At 44.5% G+C, this 18,019-nt stretch overlaps 1 protein-coding gene across 1 annotated transcript in view; it reads left to right on the top strand.

Annotated features, from left to right (window-relative positions):
- The window catches only part of LOC138262430 (clathrin coat assembly protein AP180-like), a 106,026-nt gene that overhangs the window by 41,836 nt on the left and 46,171 nt on the right, over nt 1-18,019 (top strand). Inside the window, exon 2 of the mRNA XM_069212329.1 lies at nt 15,672-15,699. Within this exon, the coding sequence (XP_069068430.1) occupies nt 15,672-15,699 (28 nt within the window). The remainder of the gene's footprint in view (nt 1-15,671; nt 15,700-18,019) is intronic.

Below are 18,019 nucleotides of genomic sequence, written 5' to 3'. Positions count from 1 at the left end.
TGCATACAGCTCTCAAAATACTAGCGTGAAACAAGGGGCTGGGAGGGGATGGCTTTACGCTCAAATTTTACCAGACATTCTTGGCGATGCTCATGAAGGGACTCCTGGAGGTGTTCATGGAGGCACTCGAGAAGGGGGTGCTGCTGCCGACAATGCGTGAGAGTGAAATACACATATTCCACAAGCCTGGCGGTGACGAAGCTGACTTTTCTGCTTATAGACCGCTCACTATGACAAATGTGGACATAAAAGGCCTATGCAAATTGCTCGCCAGTCGGTTGGCACCATATACCTCTCAGCTGGTACACGAGGACCAATGTGCATTCATCCCTGGTCATGGGCATGGATTTAAGACGCCTTGTGCTTGTCCTGCACGAGGTGGAAGGGCCCCGGAGAGGAGCTGGCTCTGGTCTTCATAGACCTGGAGAAGGCCTTCGACACAGTGAACTGGGGCTATTTACTTGAGGTGTTGGTACCGAGGTTAGGTGTGCCTACTACCCACAGAACCCACACTGAGGGTGCGTGTTGGACAGAGTCAGTCAGTGGTGTGGGAGGTGGGCACGGGCACCCAGCAGGATTGTCCACTGTCACCCCTCCTGTTCACGCTGGCCATCGAGCCCTTGGCTATCTGGGTGTGTCGTGACATGGGTAACAGAGATATAAAGTTGGTTGACGTTCATCATATCATCTCACTCTACGCTGATGATGCGCTGTTCAACATTTCATCCCCACGTAGTGCGCTGCCAAGGCTGTTGCGACTCCTAGAGGAATTTGGGGATGTATCAGGTCTCTGTCTTAACAGACATAAGTCACTCGTCTTCCCGCTAGCGGCATCGGCTACCACACCACTGGATCTTCTCCTGGAGCTGGGCTTGCGCTGGTGATGACCAACTTCAGATATCTGGGGCTGCAGGTGGTACACACCGAGGCACAGCAATCGTCTCGCAATAAAGGCAGTGGTTGACTCCATGAGTAAATCAGTCGCATTTTGGAACACTCTGCCACTCTTGCTAATAGGCAGGTTGGCGATATCCAAAATGGTTCTACTACCCAGGTCCATGTATACATTACAGAAGTCGTTTTGCCCCATACCACAGAGGGTTTTTAAGCAACTGACTTCGGTACTCACGTCATTGTTATGGGAGGGACGTCGTAGTACAGTGGCTCTGACCACACCGACCTGCCATTATGCAGACGGGTAGATTAGAGGTGCCAAGACTGGACCTTTACTGTTATGCAGTTGACCAGCAGCATCAGTGCGGTGGCTCATAGAGGATGGCAGTTGAGAAAAGGGATTGGTCACAGGTTTGGTGACAGCGGAACACCTCCCAGTGACATTGAGGGAGCTGGAGTGGAGGGAAGGATTCCATATGTAATTCGCCATACTGCAAGTATCTGGCAGCGGTACGTGGAAGTGGTTTTGCAGAGAGCTCCTTTTCATCAAGAACTATGCCTTGGCTACTGGCTCTGGTACGTCAGATGATGACCAATGTGTCATTCAAGGCCTGGAGGGATGTATACAGTTGGGAGACCTATACCCAGGTGAATACTTTATTACGTTCCAGCAAGCCTGCAACACATTTAGGCTAGACCTGGGACATTTTCTCCATTGCGCAGGGCTGGTGGAGGTGACCAAACAAATCGGGCCCACATAGCCCGCTACACCACAGACTTTGCGAACACTAGACGTCCTACTGATGCATGGCAGGGGTCGACATTTGATCGCACAACTGTATAAAGTGATGAGAGAGAAAGACCCGTCGAACGCTGATCAGGGCCCGAGCTGTCTGAGAGTTAGATCTGGAATCTCCATTTGCAAGGCCCAGAGTGCTTGTTACTTGGATGGGGCAGCGAGTGCCCATGATCACAAATTGGTGCAGGGAGGTGGGTGAATGGGCGATAGCCGAGGAGGTCCATATGAAGAAAAACAGACTGGATGAAAGGTTGGGGGATGATGTGGCATGGAGAGCAGTGTGTGACTTCTTTTCGAGACCATGTGCAAGCGCAGAATCCTCAGAGTGATAATTAGTCTGCATGACCAGGGGGTGAGACACCCCAAGGAGGGAATAGGACTGCGCCCTCGGCGTAACTGGAATGTCCTGGATACAAGTATAATGTGGGCTTTTTTTTTCTGACGTATGGAGTCAATTGATTACATGCCCGAAAGATGATGCATTGTTAGAGGGCCTCAATGTGCTATGTGAGGAAATATGTAAGCCACTGCCTCTACTGCTAGTTGTTGTCTCTTGAAAATGAAAAATAAAGGTTTTATTAAAAAAAAAAAAAAAAAGTGAATCCCACCTTACCGTAACTAGTATACAGCAGGATTCAGGCACAAGTGCAACACTACCCCCACATTCAGAGTTTGTGTGGTCAGTTTTACAGTCGTCATTGCAGTAGGTAACGTTTACCAATGCAAGTCCTTTTCTTCCACTGGTTGTGGTCGGCCCATAGCCCACATCAGGTCTCTCCCCTTGTTAGACTTTTCATCCTTGGCGTGGTCACCCTTAACTTTTTGTCTCTGTTCCCCAGGTTGTTCATGTGTGCTGGACTCTGATTTTGCTGTTTTTGTTACTCTGGGCACTTTACCACTGCTAACCAGTGCTAAAGTGCAAGTGCTCGGTTTATCCATGATTGACATATTTGATTGACTAGTAAGTCCCTAGTAAAGTGCACTAGAGGTGCCAGGGCATGTAAATCAAATGCTACTAGTGGGCCTGCAGCACTGGTTGTGCCACCCACATAAGTAGCTCTGTAATCATGACTCAGACCTGCCATTGCAGTGTCTGTGTATGCAGTTTTACCTGTAAATTAGACTTGGCAAGTATACCCACTTGCCAGGCCTAAACCTTCCCTTTTCTTACATGTCAGACACCCCTAAAGTAGGCCCTAGGTAGCCTCAAGGGCAGGGTGCAGTGTATGGTTAAGGTAGAACATTTAGTAATGTGTTTTATATGTCCTGACAGTGAAATATTGCTAAATTTGTTTTTCACTGTTGCAAGGCCTGTCCCTCTCATAGGTTAACACGGGGGCTACCTTTAAATCTGATTAAAGTGTAGATTCCCTTTGGGAGTGGATGGACCTTGGGAGTTTGGGGTCTATGAGCTCACAATTTAAAAATACATCTTTTAGTAAAGTTGATTTTAAGATAGTGCGCTTGAAAATGCCACTTTTAGAAAGTGAGCATTTTCTTGCTTATGCCATTTCTGTGACTCTGCCTGTTTGTGGATTCCCTGTCTCGGTCAGTTTGACAGTTGGGCTGGTTGCACCTCACACTAGACAGTGACACAAAGGGAGCTGGGGTGTATCCTGCATATCCTGATGAGCCATCTGTGCTAGGAGGGAGGGGAGGAGTGGTCACTCGCACCTGAAAGGGCTGTGCCTGCCCTCACACAATGCAGTCTCCAGCCTCCTGGTGAGTGTCTGGGGCCTGGCCTGGGCAAGACAGGATTTCACATTCAAAAGAGACTTTACTTTGAAGTAGGCCTACTTCAAAGGAGAAACTGGGTATACGAAGGGCACCCAAAACCACAGACTTTAGAACACTTCTGGAAACAAGAGGAACCTCTGCCTGGAGAAGAGCTGAAGAGCTGAGGAGAAGTGCTGCCCTGCTTGTGACTGTGCTTTGTGGAGCTATCCTGCAGTTGCTGCTTCTGCCAGAGTAAGAGGGCAAAGACTGGACTTTGTGTGCCTTCCATCTTGTGAAGAAATCTCCAATGGCTTGATTTAGAGCTTGCCTCCTGTTGTTTGAAGTCTCAGGGACAGCAAAGACTTCTCTCTGCCAGCACCTGGAGTCTCTGGAGAGACTCCTGCTCTGACAAGTGGTGCCTTATCCAGTCCCTGGGCCCTTGAAAGGAAAGCTGGTGGAAATCCAAGGAAATCGACTTCGGATGACCTCGGACCGACGGCGCTGCTGAATTTGGTGACGCCGCCTGCACCCGACGCTGTGACCTTCACTGGAACGCGACACTCTTCACAGGCCCGACGCCGCTGCAGCCCCGCTGAAGTCCGCGACTCCGTGGAAGTCGCCGCACCACGTCATGACCGACGCCGCTCGAAGTGCGCAGAGTCAACGTTTCGCACCGACGCCGCGATCCCGGACTTCGTGTATCAACTTGTTTTCACTCTTCACCAAATGTACTGTACTTGGGGGTTTATGCGACCCCGTGTCCGGTGCTGCTGGTGTCGGCTTGTTGGGAACGACTCTGTCACGACGCCGTGTTAACACCTCATCGAAGCATTTTTGTTTCAAAGTGCTATTTTGGAGTTTAATATTTAATAATTCGTAACTTGACTTGTGTATGTCGCATTTTTGGTGTTGTGCCATTTTTTAGTGTTTTCATTAAGTTACTGTGTGTGTTGGTACAAATACTTTACACCTAGCACTCTGAAGTTAAGCCTACTGCTCTGCCAAGGGGGTAAGCAGGGGTTAGCTGAGGGTGATTCTTGTTTACCCTGACTAGAATGAGGGTCCTTGCTTGAACAGGGGGTAACCTGACTGTCAACCAAAGACCCCATTTCTAACACCCCTCTACTCCTGGAGGAAGATGCTCCGACTGTAGGTGCATTGGCACTCAGGTCTTGTTTACGGAAGCAGCTGTGGAGGCTGCTCCCTTGGTCCTGGCAGGCTCTGATATTGCTGATGCTCTCTAATCATTCGAAGGCCCTTTTCCAGATGCAGGTTAAGTCGAGTGGGGTCAGGGATCATGGAGCTGACAAAAGTACTTCACAAGGTGAAGATGCAGCTCTGACACCACTAATAAATGGACATCGACTTAGTCTGCATAACTTTGATTAGTTTGTGCAGTGTGCTTCAGCCACACTTCCCAACTTGCAGCAGCATGGTCTGCTTGGAACACAAGTTATTGGTCACAGCAGCAGTGTCTGCTTGGGCACACTTCAGAGCAGTGCCACCATACAGGCTTACACTATCACAGCGGCGGAGTCTGCTAGGGCACACTTTGGCAGCCCCCTAGTGAAAGGTCACTCCAAGAGCATGCCAATCACTTTCCCTCACGTCCCTCTGGACAGATGGACCCTCAGCTCTAGGGTCCACTGCTGCTAATCCTCTTGGTCAAGACCTCCTGCAGGATTGACACTCTCCTTCACTGACAGGTCAGCATCCAGGCACCTCACAGCAGGGAAACAGATCTTGTCCCTTTACCTCTAGAAGCTGGCTGTCAGGCAGACACCATCTCTTGTTATATGGCAGTTCTCTGTGTACTCTGCAGAGCACCCCCTCCTGGTTTAAGAGAACTTGGAACTGGAAGGACAAGTTGTTCATCAGGTCCCACGTTAACACAGATACACTATACGGGGAATGTGGATTCTCTTTGGGGTTGGTTCTTCATTCTTGTGTCCTTTCCAGGCTGACTTCCAGACACAGCCTTTGTGGTGCAGAGCCGGGTTGTCTTCCCGTTGGAGCACTTACAGCAGAGGCACAAAAATGTGTGAGCTTTTGCACCTGGCTATCGGCAGCCACTCTGAACAGTGATAGGGAAAAGAGAGAAAAGGCAGGCCACCTGTAAAGGATCCTTCACTCTGTGAACAGGGACTCCAGTCCCACCCTTCCCCTTACATCTACCAAATGGCAGTACTTATAAAGACTAGCCAATAGCACCTTGCAGCAAAGGGACCTAATCACATTTCCAAATGTAGCTGTGTGTTCGCTTTCCCCTTTTCAAGATGTAGATCTCCTCCTTTCAGCTTCAAGATTGTTAGCAATTCACTTCCACTGTCTTGGCGAATAAAACCTCACCTCAGTCTTGTGCATACATATAGGCTAGTGTTTTTCAGTATGGAAACTATAGGCCTCCATTACTTTAGTTCACTCATATACACAATGAAGGTTTGACTATTGACACCCACCCACATATATACACAGAACCAAGACCTGGGTTGATAGCATTAGGACCTAGGTTAGCATCAGACCTTTACAGTGACACAGATAAATAGATCTGATGCACAAAACACGGTATGCTGCCACCACAACTTTACATGCTAAACCCATGATAGGGACAGTATCCTTCTGTCAGTCAAATGAGAGTAAACATTTTGCTCCCACCAGGATCTCAGTCATGTCGAGGGACAGGCAAAGAACTTCACGCACCAGATGAATTGGGCATTCAGGGCAGGGGAACGTGACTGCACACAATAAATGTTCCCATCCCAAAGGGGACTAACAACAAAGAGGAATGAACAAAGTGTATCAATGCTCAGGAATGTGTTGAATGTTATTTTTATTTTATTTTTTTATGAAAACGTGGCCTTAAAATTATTGCACTGTTCCACAAATAGCCAGTTTAATGATCTGCGTTGAGGGTCAATGTGAAGGAAGGATGCATGAGAGCCTGCTTGCCAAGTTTCAGATCAGTTGGAGATATTGTATGAGTCTTTTCAGAAGGCCGGTATACAAAGAGTTGCTGTGTTAAATATGCGATAGGAAAAGATCTTTGACCATTGCTAAACAGCACTAATGATAATACTGTTTTGCGGAGCATACTTGGGTTATAAAAGCAAGAAATAGTAATATCTTTAGTTTACTTCACAAAGGTCAGAGAGAAATTCAGAATGACTTAAACTTCCCAAAGTCTTTGGGAGAAAGTGCTGCCCCATTCAGAAGTCTACCATCGGTGTTATGGGGATGGGGGGGGTGCATATAAGAGAGGCCCCTCCGAACATTAACATCTTGGTTCTGTCTCCATTCAACTTGAGTGAGTGCTTTGCCACCCAGTAAGCTACGGTTGACAACGTGTGACAGTTGCTGCATAAGAGAGAAACCAAAACCACTTATCAGGTCAGCCAGAGGTGTGGGTAAATATTAAAAGGGGTCATGCTCAGAAAGGAGCCCTGTGTTAACTCACCACCAGAAGCTTAGGGCGAGAGTGAAATTGAGTCAGAAAGACTGATTGCAAATGATCTTCCAGAAAGAATGGCTACCAAATACCTCATCTTGAATGCCTATAGAGTGTAATCGCTGGCAAAGTGCGTTGTGGGAAACAATATTTGAAGTATTGCTAGGGCCCTAAAGCTGTAGTGTGGCTCTCTCACCTACCTGAAGTCATCCAAATGTCATGCGTGACAACTAGTAAAGCCATCTCAGTGTTGTAGAAGGGGTGATATCCAGCCTGAATGGCGTCCAAAATGTTAAGGAAGTTAGAGGTTAACTTTTTTTTCCCCTGTTTTTTGACAAAGTGGACAAAAGAGATGTGTTGGTTGTTACTTAAAAATAAAGCAACGGCCACATGCGTTTTCAATAGAGGGCCTACGAAAGCTTCTTTCCAAATAAGAGGCACTGCAGCATAATTACCAGAGGCATTGCATAAGGAGGTAAGCTGTGGTGCTATTGTTTCCAGTGTGAGAATAAGGGTGTCATTAAGACACCCCGGGTATATTGCATGGGCATGTACCAAAGATGTTTCAAGCACTATTGGAAGAAACTGAAAGAGCAGATTGAAAACCGGACATGGAATCAAATCAAATCAAATCATTAACATTTATAAAGCGCGCTACTCACCCGTGCGGGTCTCAAGGCGCTAGGGGGAAGGGGTTACTGCTGCTCGAAGAGCCAGGTCTTGAGGAGTCTCCGGAATACGGAGTGGTCCTGGGTAGTCCTGAGGCTGGTGGGGAGGGTGTTCCAAGTCTTGGCCGCCAGGTAGGAAAAGGACCTCCCACCCGCTGTGGAGCGGCGGATGCGAGGGGTGGCGGCGAGAGCAAGGCTGGTGGAGCGGAGAAGACGGGTGGAGGCGTAGAAGCTGAGGCATCGGTTGAGGTATTCTGGTCCCTTGTTGTGGAGGGCTTTGTGTGCGTGGGTGAGAAGTCGGAAGGTGATCCTTTTGCTGACGGGGAGCCAATGTAGGTGTCTCAGGTGGGCGGAGATGTGGCTGTTGCGGGGTATGTCGAGGATGTGGATGGCGGAGGCGTTTTGAATACGTTGCAGACGTTTCTGGAGTTTTGGAAGTGTCCTCCCTAACCATCTCCAGCACAGATTCCTCCTCATTAAAATATTGATATACAGTGTTTTCTCCTCAAAGTAAGAACAGATTGATTCACAAAAGGTGATAGAAAGGGAGGCAGAGAGAGGGGTAAGTGGGGATGAAAAAATATCTTTTGTGATATTAAAGATGTCTATAGGAAGATTTTTTTGCAGAAGTGAAGGCAGAATTGTACTAGGCAGCTCTACCATCAAGCATTTTTTTAATGATAAATTGAAATTTAATCTCCATTGTTGATTTTGCGCCTTGCAAAGTCTTGGTGTTGACTATGTCCTCGGAGTACTAAGTGCCAAGGTGCTGTTGGACTCTTTCTGCAAGAATGCTTAAGCTTTCAGAGAGCAATCACATCAAGAGCAAATGTAGTCTAGATATTGAAGCATGTAGTGGTAATATCTAGACATGGCTCTACGACCAGTACCCCCCTCTCCCCCCCCCCAGCGCCCTGAGACCCTAACAGGTGATTAGTGCGCTCTATAAATCCTTGATTGATTGATTGATTGATCTAATCTAGATATCTCGGGTGGAGGTTTTGGAAAGCAGAATAAAACTTACTTGAACTAATTTTAGCTCGAGGACGTTAACGTTTATTGCACCCATGTTTATGGGGCAGGTGCCAGGAATAAAGAATAAGACCTGTAGGTTTTCTATCCAGAGCCAGGGGGTTGTCAACACCCATACAGCCTTCATTATGTGCAGGATGAGGGGCCAGCTAGCTTGGACCCAAGGTAGCCTATTGGTGTGATAGTGTCAAACTTTTCACTAGCATCAATTGATAAGGTGCAATCTCTGAAGACAAACTCTCTGGAATGATTACAAGAGATGAGATACATTCGGCTAAAGCAGTGCCAAAGTTAGTAGACGGACCCCGGGGTCCGTAAATGAATAAAATATCAAAAATAGAGCAATTAGTTGAGATTGTCAATTGAAAATTAACTGATCTAGTCATTAACAATCTTTTAGCCACCCAGTAGGTAATAAACATAAAACGAGCATGTAAGGAATACGTTTCATGGTAAGAAAACCGTCTGGTTTGGAATTTGTCCTTATGACGGTCTTGATCTTAGAGAGTGCTCGGTTGTCCGAATTCAGAAACATTCAGACAAGAATGCCAAGAAAATGATTGGAGGTCGGGAGTGTCAAACTAGGTGTGCGTTCTTCTTACGTCTGAACTTTGTTTCATTAAAGATGGTTAATTTGTATGGAAGCTTTTCTTGGTAATGATTGTAATGATGCACTTCAATATAGTTTAGCACATGATTAAAGTAATAACGGGTTTCCTTTGTAGAAATAAACGTCACAAAACATTTCCATTTGTAATTTTGAGGAATTATGTTTTCATGAGGGCTAATTTTTTTTAATCTGCTCATTCCACATTAGCCCTTTTTACCGTTACGTGAAATAGACGTGTCTGATGAACAGGGCCCTTTACAGTTGCAAAGCCTGCAATCTGCGAAATCAGAGTTCGCAACTGTGGGTGCGCAGGACCGTAGAAATTCTGCATTACAGTGGTGCATAGAAACATCGGGTGATTCTGTGACCGTGTTAACCTCAAAGTCCGTGATTCAGTGTGTCCCTAGAGACCAGATTCAAACAGCATCTTAATATTCAGTTTGAGCTGACTCAATAGGGGAGTTTGAATTGGATTTCAGAAATGTAAGAAAAATCATTAAGGCTTATTACAAATATTTCAAAGGCACAGTACAAAGATAATACAATGTGGACGCAGCAATAAATGCAGGAAAATGCTAAGACACAACTGTGCATCAAAATCAATAAAAACTTGGGCAGTATCCCTAGTCTTAGGAAAGGTCTTAAAAAGTTTACTGGCTCACCTCCAGATGAAGGGCATATGCAGTTTTGATGAATAGGAATTATTAAAACTGCAAAACCAGGGCCAAGATGCCCCTGACCTTTAAGCCACCCATTCACCTGAAAAATAGACATAGACCCCGTTATTGAGCCATCTGGAGTCAACAAGAGCATCCTATTATTCTTTAATTGATAAGACCAACAATACAACTGTAGATCAAGAAGGGCCAAACCCCCAACACCCACCTTCCTCCTCAAATGTTTCCAGGAAAGGAGAATACCTTTGCTGGGCCAAATAAATGAGGTAATCTTCGCATGCAGTTTTAGGATAACTTCTTTATCAAAATGTAAGGGCATATTATCAAATAAGAAAGTAATCTTCGGGAGCATAGACATCTTGATCAGATTAACACGTCCAAAAATCGAAAGCAGCAAATTTCCCCACTTTCTTAGAAGAGGGAGAAAGTCTCTCGATGGTATCAACATCTTCTATCAAGAGTAGAGAATGTGTCGCAACCATTCTATAGGAAATGGAGTGGACTTCTGCCGGGGGAGGAGCTGAAACAGTTATGGCAAGTATCCTTTGCTACATTATACTCAATGGTCAAATCAGCAGCATTAAGAAGGAACCACCTTTTTACCCTTCACAGAGTGTTTTAGACCCCTGGGAGGTTGACAAAGATAAAGAGAAGCGGCTCAACATCAGAGTGTAAACTGTGCTATAGCTTAGAGGCAGATGATGTCCACATGTTTGCCGCCTGCCCCAAGTTAAAAAGATTCTGGTCAGTGGTGGGTAAGACAATCTCTGACTCCCTGGGTTTCGTAGTTGAAATGACCCCGCCTAATTATGTTCGGGATTCTGACCTTGGACATGGACCCTCTACCCCTTTTCCTTTCTCTAATTTATATTGAAGAATATAAAGGTCATTTTTCTGACCTCTTTTTTTTGCTGGTGTTAGGACTCTAGCATTGGTCAGCAGTGGTAAAGTGCACAAAGTGCTTGTGCTCTTTACCCTAAACATGGTAACATTGGCCCCTACTCAATTTCCGTGCTAAATTTACCTATAAATCCCTAGTAAAGTGCGCTATATGTGCCCAGGGCCTGTAAATTAAATGCTACTAGTGGGCCTGCAGCACTGATTGTGCCACCCACATGAGTAGTCCCTTAACCATGTTTCAGGCCTGCCATTGCAAAGCCTGTGTGTGCAGTTTTACTGCCACCTTGATCTGGGATTTAAATCTCTTTGCCAAGCCGTAAACTCCCATTTTATTACATATAAGTCACCCCTAAGCTAGGCCCACAGGGCAGGGTGCAGTTTATTTAAAAGGCACAACATGTACTTCTAAGATTTACATGTCCTGGTAGTGGAAAAACTCCCAGTATGTTTTTTCACTATTGTGAAGCCTGCTCCTTTGCTAGCTTTGGGAATTCCTTAATATACTTTTAAGCTGTAATTCCTGTAATTCCTGATCAGAAAGGAGTAGCTATGTCATGTTTCATATCTTTGCAATGGTAGTGATAAGTCCTTTTTACTTGCAAAGTCAAATTTACCAGTACTATTTTAGAAATGTCAGTTTTAGAAAGTAGGCATTTCTCTGCTCTTACTGCTCTGTGTCTTAGATCCTGTCTCCAGTCCACGTCTGGTCTGTGCTGGGTGACAGCTCCCTTTGTGCATTCTATCCAGACAGCCATAAACACAGCACACTCAACTGCATCTGCATACTGATGGGTCTTCCTGGGAGGAAGGGTGGAGTTGCTCACACTTAAATAGGTAGTGGCCTGACCTATTACAAAGGAGTGATACACCCACTCCCAACAGATCTGGAAGACCTGGGCTGAAAGAGGAACAGGTGCACTTCAGAACTATCAGGATTTTATTTTCAACGAGATATTTTATTTAAATCAGTAGACAGAGATCATAGACATGAAGGTCTAGTTATGTATGATCTACAATTGTTTATTGTGCTATGCTCCTCCTTCATGATGGACTGTGCTGGAGTAGGAGAATCATGGGGGAACATTGTGAAATAGGGCTTCTCCTCCCTCAACCACTGTATACTTTATAAAATATGTATCTTAGACCATATTACGTATGCGCTCTGAGTATTGTAGAAGGGACTGTAGATGATTGTGCAGCCCCTTTTGTAATGTGGATGTGCAGTAACAGGTTTTGCACCTAAGGGTTTCAAAGGTTGCTTTCTCTCACGTGTGGGGGCATGATGGCATGTAAATGAGGGAACAAGTTTGCCACTGTGCCCTTGCCATATTACATTATGGTGATTGAGCAAACAAGTCTTTGGGAAAAAAAAAAAGATGAAAATGCATGGCAGTTTCCATGGAGGCTCCATCATGACATACACAAGGATTCCTTGCAAAAATGTTCTTCAAAAGTATGGTTGTACATAGTGCCAATAAGTCTCCCTTGTCAGCATGTTACTAGTGTAAACTTTATTCATCAATACAATACCATATTCTTTGAGTGTTCTGTAAAGGGAAGTTTACCTTGCAGGATAATTGTGAAGTTTTCCCTCTTGCTAGTAGACATGAAGAGAAGGGTATCACAAACACTATCTTTCAGCCCTTCCCCCACCCCCAAGTTGGCGCCCCAAACCACACAACATGTGACAAAAATAGGCAAGCCATGGGTTATCGGAAGATTGTGGTCTAGTGGCAAGAACTGATGATCGTAGACATAGGTGCCCGAAGTAGGAGTCGGGGTGTGCTGCAGCACCCCCAACATAACCATACTGGAGTTCAGAGTGTGAATGAGGAATAAAGATCCCTTTAAACTATCTTTATATTGTAATGTATTTGCACTGCTTTCAAAGACGGGGGTCAAATGTCTATCTAGGCTGTCTTCTTATAAACTGCTACTTATTCTTTTGAAAGGCACATTATTAGTGTATACTTTACTTTAACGGATTACAAAGTGGGGGATTTTGTAATGTGAACTATGAGACAATCATACTGTGGAAAGGGATTGGGAAAGGAAACTCAGTAGGATCTTATTTTTTCTAACACACAACAGCGCTTAAATACCCATAATTGAAGTGTACAAATATTTCTGAGGCACATTTTGAATTCTGAAGTGTGATTGAAACAGTGATTTTAACAGGATCTACATGTATAAAGCATCTTTACTTTGGTGAAGTGCAAATGATAAATATTTGCTGAAACTCGTTTTACACGCTATCATTTGAGTGCTGTATAGTTTCATCAGTCAAAATTTTGTCTTTGCCAGTTTAGCCAGCATTTCAGTGGAAAATGTGTTGTCTGCAAATTACAATGTGCTACTTGACCATGCTCTAGTAATATGTTTGCAACAGTGTACTCCAAAATGCACCACCTGATAGATACTACATCCTTGCCAGCCTACTGCTAAATAGGGGTGGTTCATTTGCTATGCTTATTCTTTGTGCGAAGCTTGGATTGTTCCCAATCCCCTTGACTTCAGTGATATAACATTGATGGCAGACAGCACCTGAACTCTGAAATTGTTCCAGCACCACTGATTTTGGAAGTGTGCAACCATTTGTAAATGCAGGCCTTCTCACCATGTCGTGATTGTAGCCAAATTACTTAATACCCCCGTTTTTTGAAAAACAGAAAGTGACATGACCTGGTGTCTTATAGAGCTTGATAATGTCCTGACCACATTTGCACGATATAAAACTGAAAAAAATATTAAAATTGTATACTCCTAGAGTAGGATAATGATCCCACATGATGAGAAATTAAGTGCTGCGATTTCTTTAACCAAGCAGAGATTACAATTTTTGCCCTCATGAAGCACTATGGAGAGGTGTTGGTTTCCAATGAAATGATGTTTAGTTTCTTTATCAGAAAGATGAAATCCTGGTTTAGTGCTGCTGTGATTCATGGGCTTGCTAACTCGGTAGTACCTGATGACAACAGTAAATGTACAACTCACTGAGCCATCTCGCATGTGACACCTTTACTTACGTCCTTGCTTAAATATATGAGCACCTTAAAGAGTGAGTACTGCTTTGGTCATTTATATTAATATCTATGGTGGTGACTAAAGGAAAAATGCTAGTTAAATTTACTTTATCATTTATAATAGAAAATATAATAGTCAAACATTCCATTGTGCCACTTGTTCATGTCAAATGAGGCCTACCTCATTTGCAACATGTTTTCTTTACTGTTGGTCCTAGCGTTTTTTTAAAGTGTTTTTTTTGGCTAAAATTCGATGTCCAGTCTCCATCTCTATTTCCTACAACTCATAGCTTGAGTTGGAGTTAGTACCAGTTTAATTTATCAAGGACTTTAGCGCAAAGGAATCTTTGCCAAAATTGATTTGTTCAGCCTCTTAGTAAAAAGTTTATATCTAGATAGTTTCTTCAATAACTATAATAGTAAATGTATTAACATGTTATGTAGTGATACAATAAAAGCGAACGTAAGAGCATGTTGTGGAAATGAATCTGCTCCCTTTATATTATATTCACACACTTCTGTCTGTATTAGAAAGATTTCAGTGCTCAAAATCTCCATGGCTGTCTCATGCTCATGTGTTACTACTGTATGGATGTTGAATCCAATGCTAATGACAAAATATGGATTGGCAGACCTAAATCATCTGTTCATGTAAACCATCTGTAAACTCCAGCCTCAACACTGAAGCTGCTGTGGGAGTAATGCCAGTGATTAATATACCTTGAAGAGATGGACACCTAAGTACCTTGGAATGACGTTTTCTGTGCATTGCTTTAATAACCTTCCCATGCGCACTCCCACTTTACCCAGCAGCTGTCAGCCTTTTTATACCTTTTATCTTCCATGGCTGTTCGGTTACAGAACTAAGGGAAAGAGTAAACTCTTTCTTTCTAGCGGGGGTTTGTGAAATGGTGGTAGCAATGGTGGGTACAGGGTTGTTTTTGATGTTTACTCTAAAGGTTATGAGGAACATTAGTATTTGTTGAGAAACCTAGGAGTCCAACCAGCAAGGTAACATTCATAAACCGAAGTGGGTAAGCACCCAAAGGGACAGGTTTGTAAGTGGTTTTGTTTCCTCTAATTTTGTTAATAAACACCCTCAATTTCATTTTAAGCCGCTGAACATTCAAACATTGCTTGTCTAGATGGAAAACCAGCGTGTTCTGTCTCCTTTCACCCGTCTAGCCTTTGTCTCGAATCTCAATTAAATTCTATTTACTTTTGACACTTTTTTATTTTTCACAACCGCAAACCAGCCACTGCCTTTTTCTTGAGAATCCTCTTGTCCCACCACCAAATTCTTAAATGACTGAGATCTTGTTTTTTCTATTGTTATTATAAGCCACAATCATAAAAAAGATAACCTTTAAAACTGCGACCATCCTAAGCACCCCACAAAGGTATTTCTCACCGCCAGTATTTCTCTTTCAATCATAACAGACCATCTCTATCAGGGGCCAGCGCCAATTGAGTTATCAAATGTGTAACACCATTTTCCTTGGTTTGCATCTTGCGTGCCAGTCACCTGCTGTGCATTTTTTAGAAGGCAGCTCTCACTAACTTGCAAGTTCCTTTTTCACTTTTTGACAATTTTACTGTGTACACATTTCTTACAAACACAATGCACTTTTAATATGTAAACGTTTAATTGCACATTTTCTTAAATGTCTTGATGTAATTTAGATTTTTTATGCATTTGTTAATATATTTTCACAAGACAATTCATATTCCATTGTACAAATGATTAAGAAAGTTTAATTGTTGAAGTGAAACATTTTTCATTTTCAAAAAATGACCAGCAAATGATATTATATAAAGTTTTTGTGATCTGTAATGTACATGTGAATTTTGACCATGTCTTATGATTTTAGAAGTAATGAAAATGCTATTTTTATCTTTTCCTTTAGATCCAGCGTACCTTCTCCACTGAATAAGGTAATTCTAAGTATTGTTGATTGAAGGCAAAACGCTTTAAAAAATCTGTGATGGATTAATACCTCAAGAAGTAACAAAATGCATGGCAAGTTAGTTTGCTATATACATTTCACTTTATAGGAACACAAATCAATCCTGACAAGACTTTCGTTGTTCAAAAAAAAAAAAAAAAAAACGATGAGCAGATGGACTGATTTCCCTTTTTGCAGGAGGAAATGCCTATTTTGGGGGCTGTCTTCAAAGGCGGGGTGCCACTTAGGAATTAGTTAATTTTTTTGCTGGTGCACTCCTGTACTTTGGACACTGCACCAAAGATATGTATTAACAGTAGCTGCCACCACAAGATGAGGACTTCCTCATCAAGAAGTTCTCGAAGATCAAGTGGGCCAGACAGTGTTTGCCAATGCTAAACAGCATGGTTAAATTACTTCGAGGACCCAGTGAACGTGTCAGTGTTCAAACCTAGGGTGGAGAATAAGTGCAAAGCAGCCATGGCTGTCCTTTAGGGCGGAAGGGCCACACCCTCCCACATTTTGCCCATCATGAAGAGTGCCTGTCAGGCTGAGCATAGATCAGCCAGACACACTCTTCATGTTCAGCTCAGGCAGCCAGGAGCAAGACATGTGCATTTTACGCAGACTCCTGGCTGCCTGAACTGAACTTTGCTGGGCTGAGGAGGTCACATCTCCTATGGGCGTGACCTCCTCAGCCCAGCAAAGGCGCCTCAAGGCCCTTCTCCTCAGTGACGAGGGGAAGCATCACCCATTGACTTCGACCTGGGCGCTTCAGGTTTAAGCCCTGAAGCGCCCAGGGCGAGTGTCAACCAGTGACACCTTGTCACAGAGTTGGGTGGGGTCAGAAGTCTCACTGACCCCCATCCCACTCTGTGACAAAGTTGGGACTGCTGCCTTCCCTCATTGGCTGACTGTAGAAAGTTGGCTCTGTATATACTATCTCAAAGTGAGAGATAGTGTGCACAGAGTCCAAGGGATCCCCTTAAAGGTTGATAGTGACAAATTAGATAATTCTAATGCTCTATTTTTGAGGTAGTGTGGTCGAGCAGTAGGCTTATCAGAGGGTAGTGTTAAGCATTTGTTGTACACACACAGCCAATAAATGAGGAACACACACTCAAAGACTTAACTCCAGGACAATAGTTTTTATATAGAAAAATATATTTTCTTAATTTATTTTAGAACCACAAGATTCAAGATTTGAAGTAAATACATAAAATGCAAGGTACTCCACACAGGTAAGTAAGGAACTTTGAATGAAAGCACCAGTACACACAGTATAGGTTAAAATGGCAATAAGCTATTTGAAAAGTGGACACTGAAAAAATCAACAGTTCCTGGGTAAGGTAAGTATGTTTAAGTTTCTGAGGTAAGTAAAGCACTTACAAGTTTAGTTTCCTGGGCATAGGCAGCCCACCGTTGGGGATTCAAGGCAACCACAAAGTCACTGCACCAGCAACACAGGGACGGTCAGGTGCAGAGGTCAAAAGAGGGCCCAAAACACATAGGCGCCTATGGAGAACAGGGGTGCTCTGGTTCCGGTCTGCAGGCAGGTAAGTACCTATGTCCTCGTGGAGCAGACCAGGGGGTTTTGTAGAGCACTGGTGGGGGGGACACAAACAGGCACAGAAAACACACCCTCAGCGGCACAGGGGCGGCCGGGTGCAGTGTGCAAAGTTGGCGTCGGGTTTGCTATAGAAAGCAATGGAGGGACCTGGGGGTCACTTAGGCGATGCAGGCAGGGCAAAGAGGGGCTTATCGGGTCAGCCACTGACTGGGCTAGGAGGAGGGCCACCTGCTGGTCACTCCTGCACTGGAGGTTGGTTCCTTTCGGTCCTGGGGGCTGCGGATGCAGTGCTTGGTCCAGGCGTTGGGCTCTTTGTTACCAGGCAGTCGCGGTCAGGGGGAGCCTCTGGATTGTCTCTGCAGGCGTCGCTGTGGGGTGCAGGGGGGTTGACTCGGGTTACTCACGAGGTCACAGTCACCTGGGAGTCCTCTCTGCAGTGTTGGTTCTCTGACGCTCAAGCCGGGGGCGTCGGGTGCAGCGTGTGAAGTCTCACGCATCCGGCGGGAAGAGTGAGTTCTCTAAAAGTTGCTTCTTTGTTGCAAAGATGTTGTTGGTGAACAGTGCCGCTGTTCTCTGGAGTTTCTTGGTCGTTCAGTTTCAGGGCAGTCCTCTTAGTCCTCAGAGGTCGCTGGTCCCTGTCTGATGCGTCGCTGTGCAGGTTCTTTGAGTCTGGAGACAGACCGGTAGGGCTGGGGCCAAGTCAGTTGGTGTCTCCGTCGTCTCTGTAGGGCTTTCAGGT

Source organism: Pleurodeles waltl, chromosome 10 (assembly GCF_031143425.1).
Source record: "Pleurodeles waltl isolate 20211129_DDA chromosome 10, aPleWal1.hap1.20221129, whole genome shotgun sequence".
Lineage (NCBI taxonomy): Eukaryota > Metazoa > Chordata > Amphibia > Caudata > Salamandridae > Pleurodeles > Pleurodeles waltl.
Note: the sequence above shows the minus strand (reverse complement) of the source record. Positions and strands in the feature narration are given on the sequence as shown.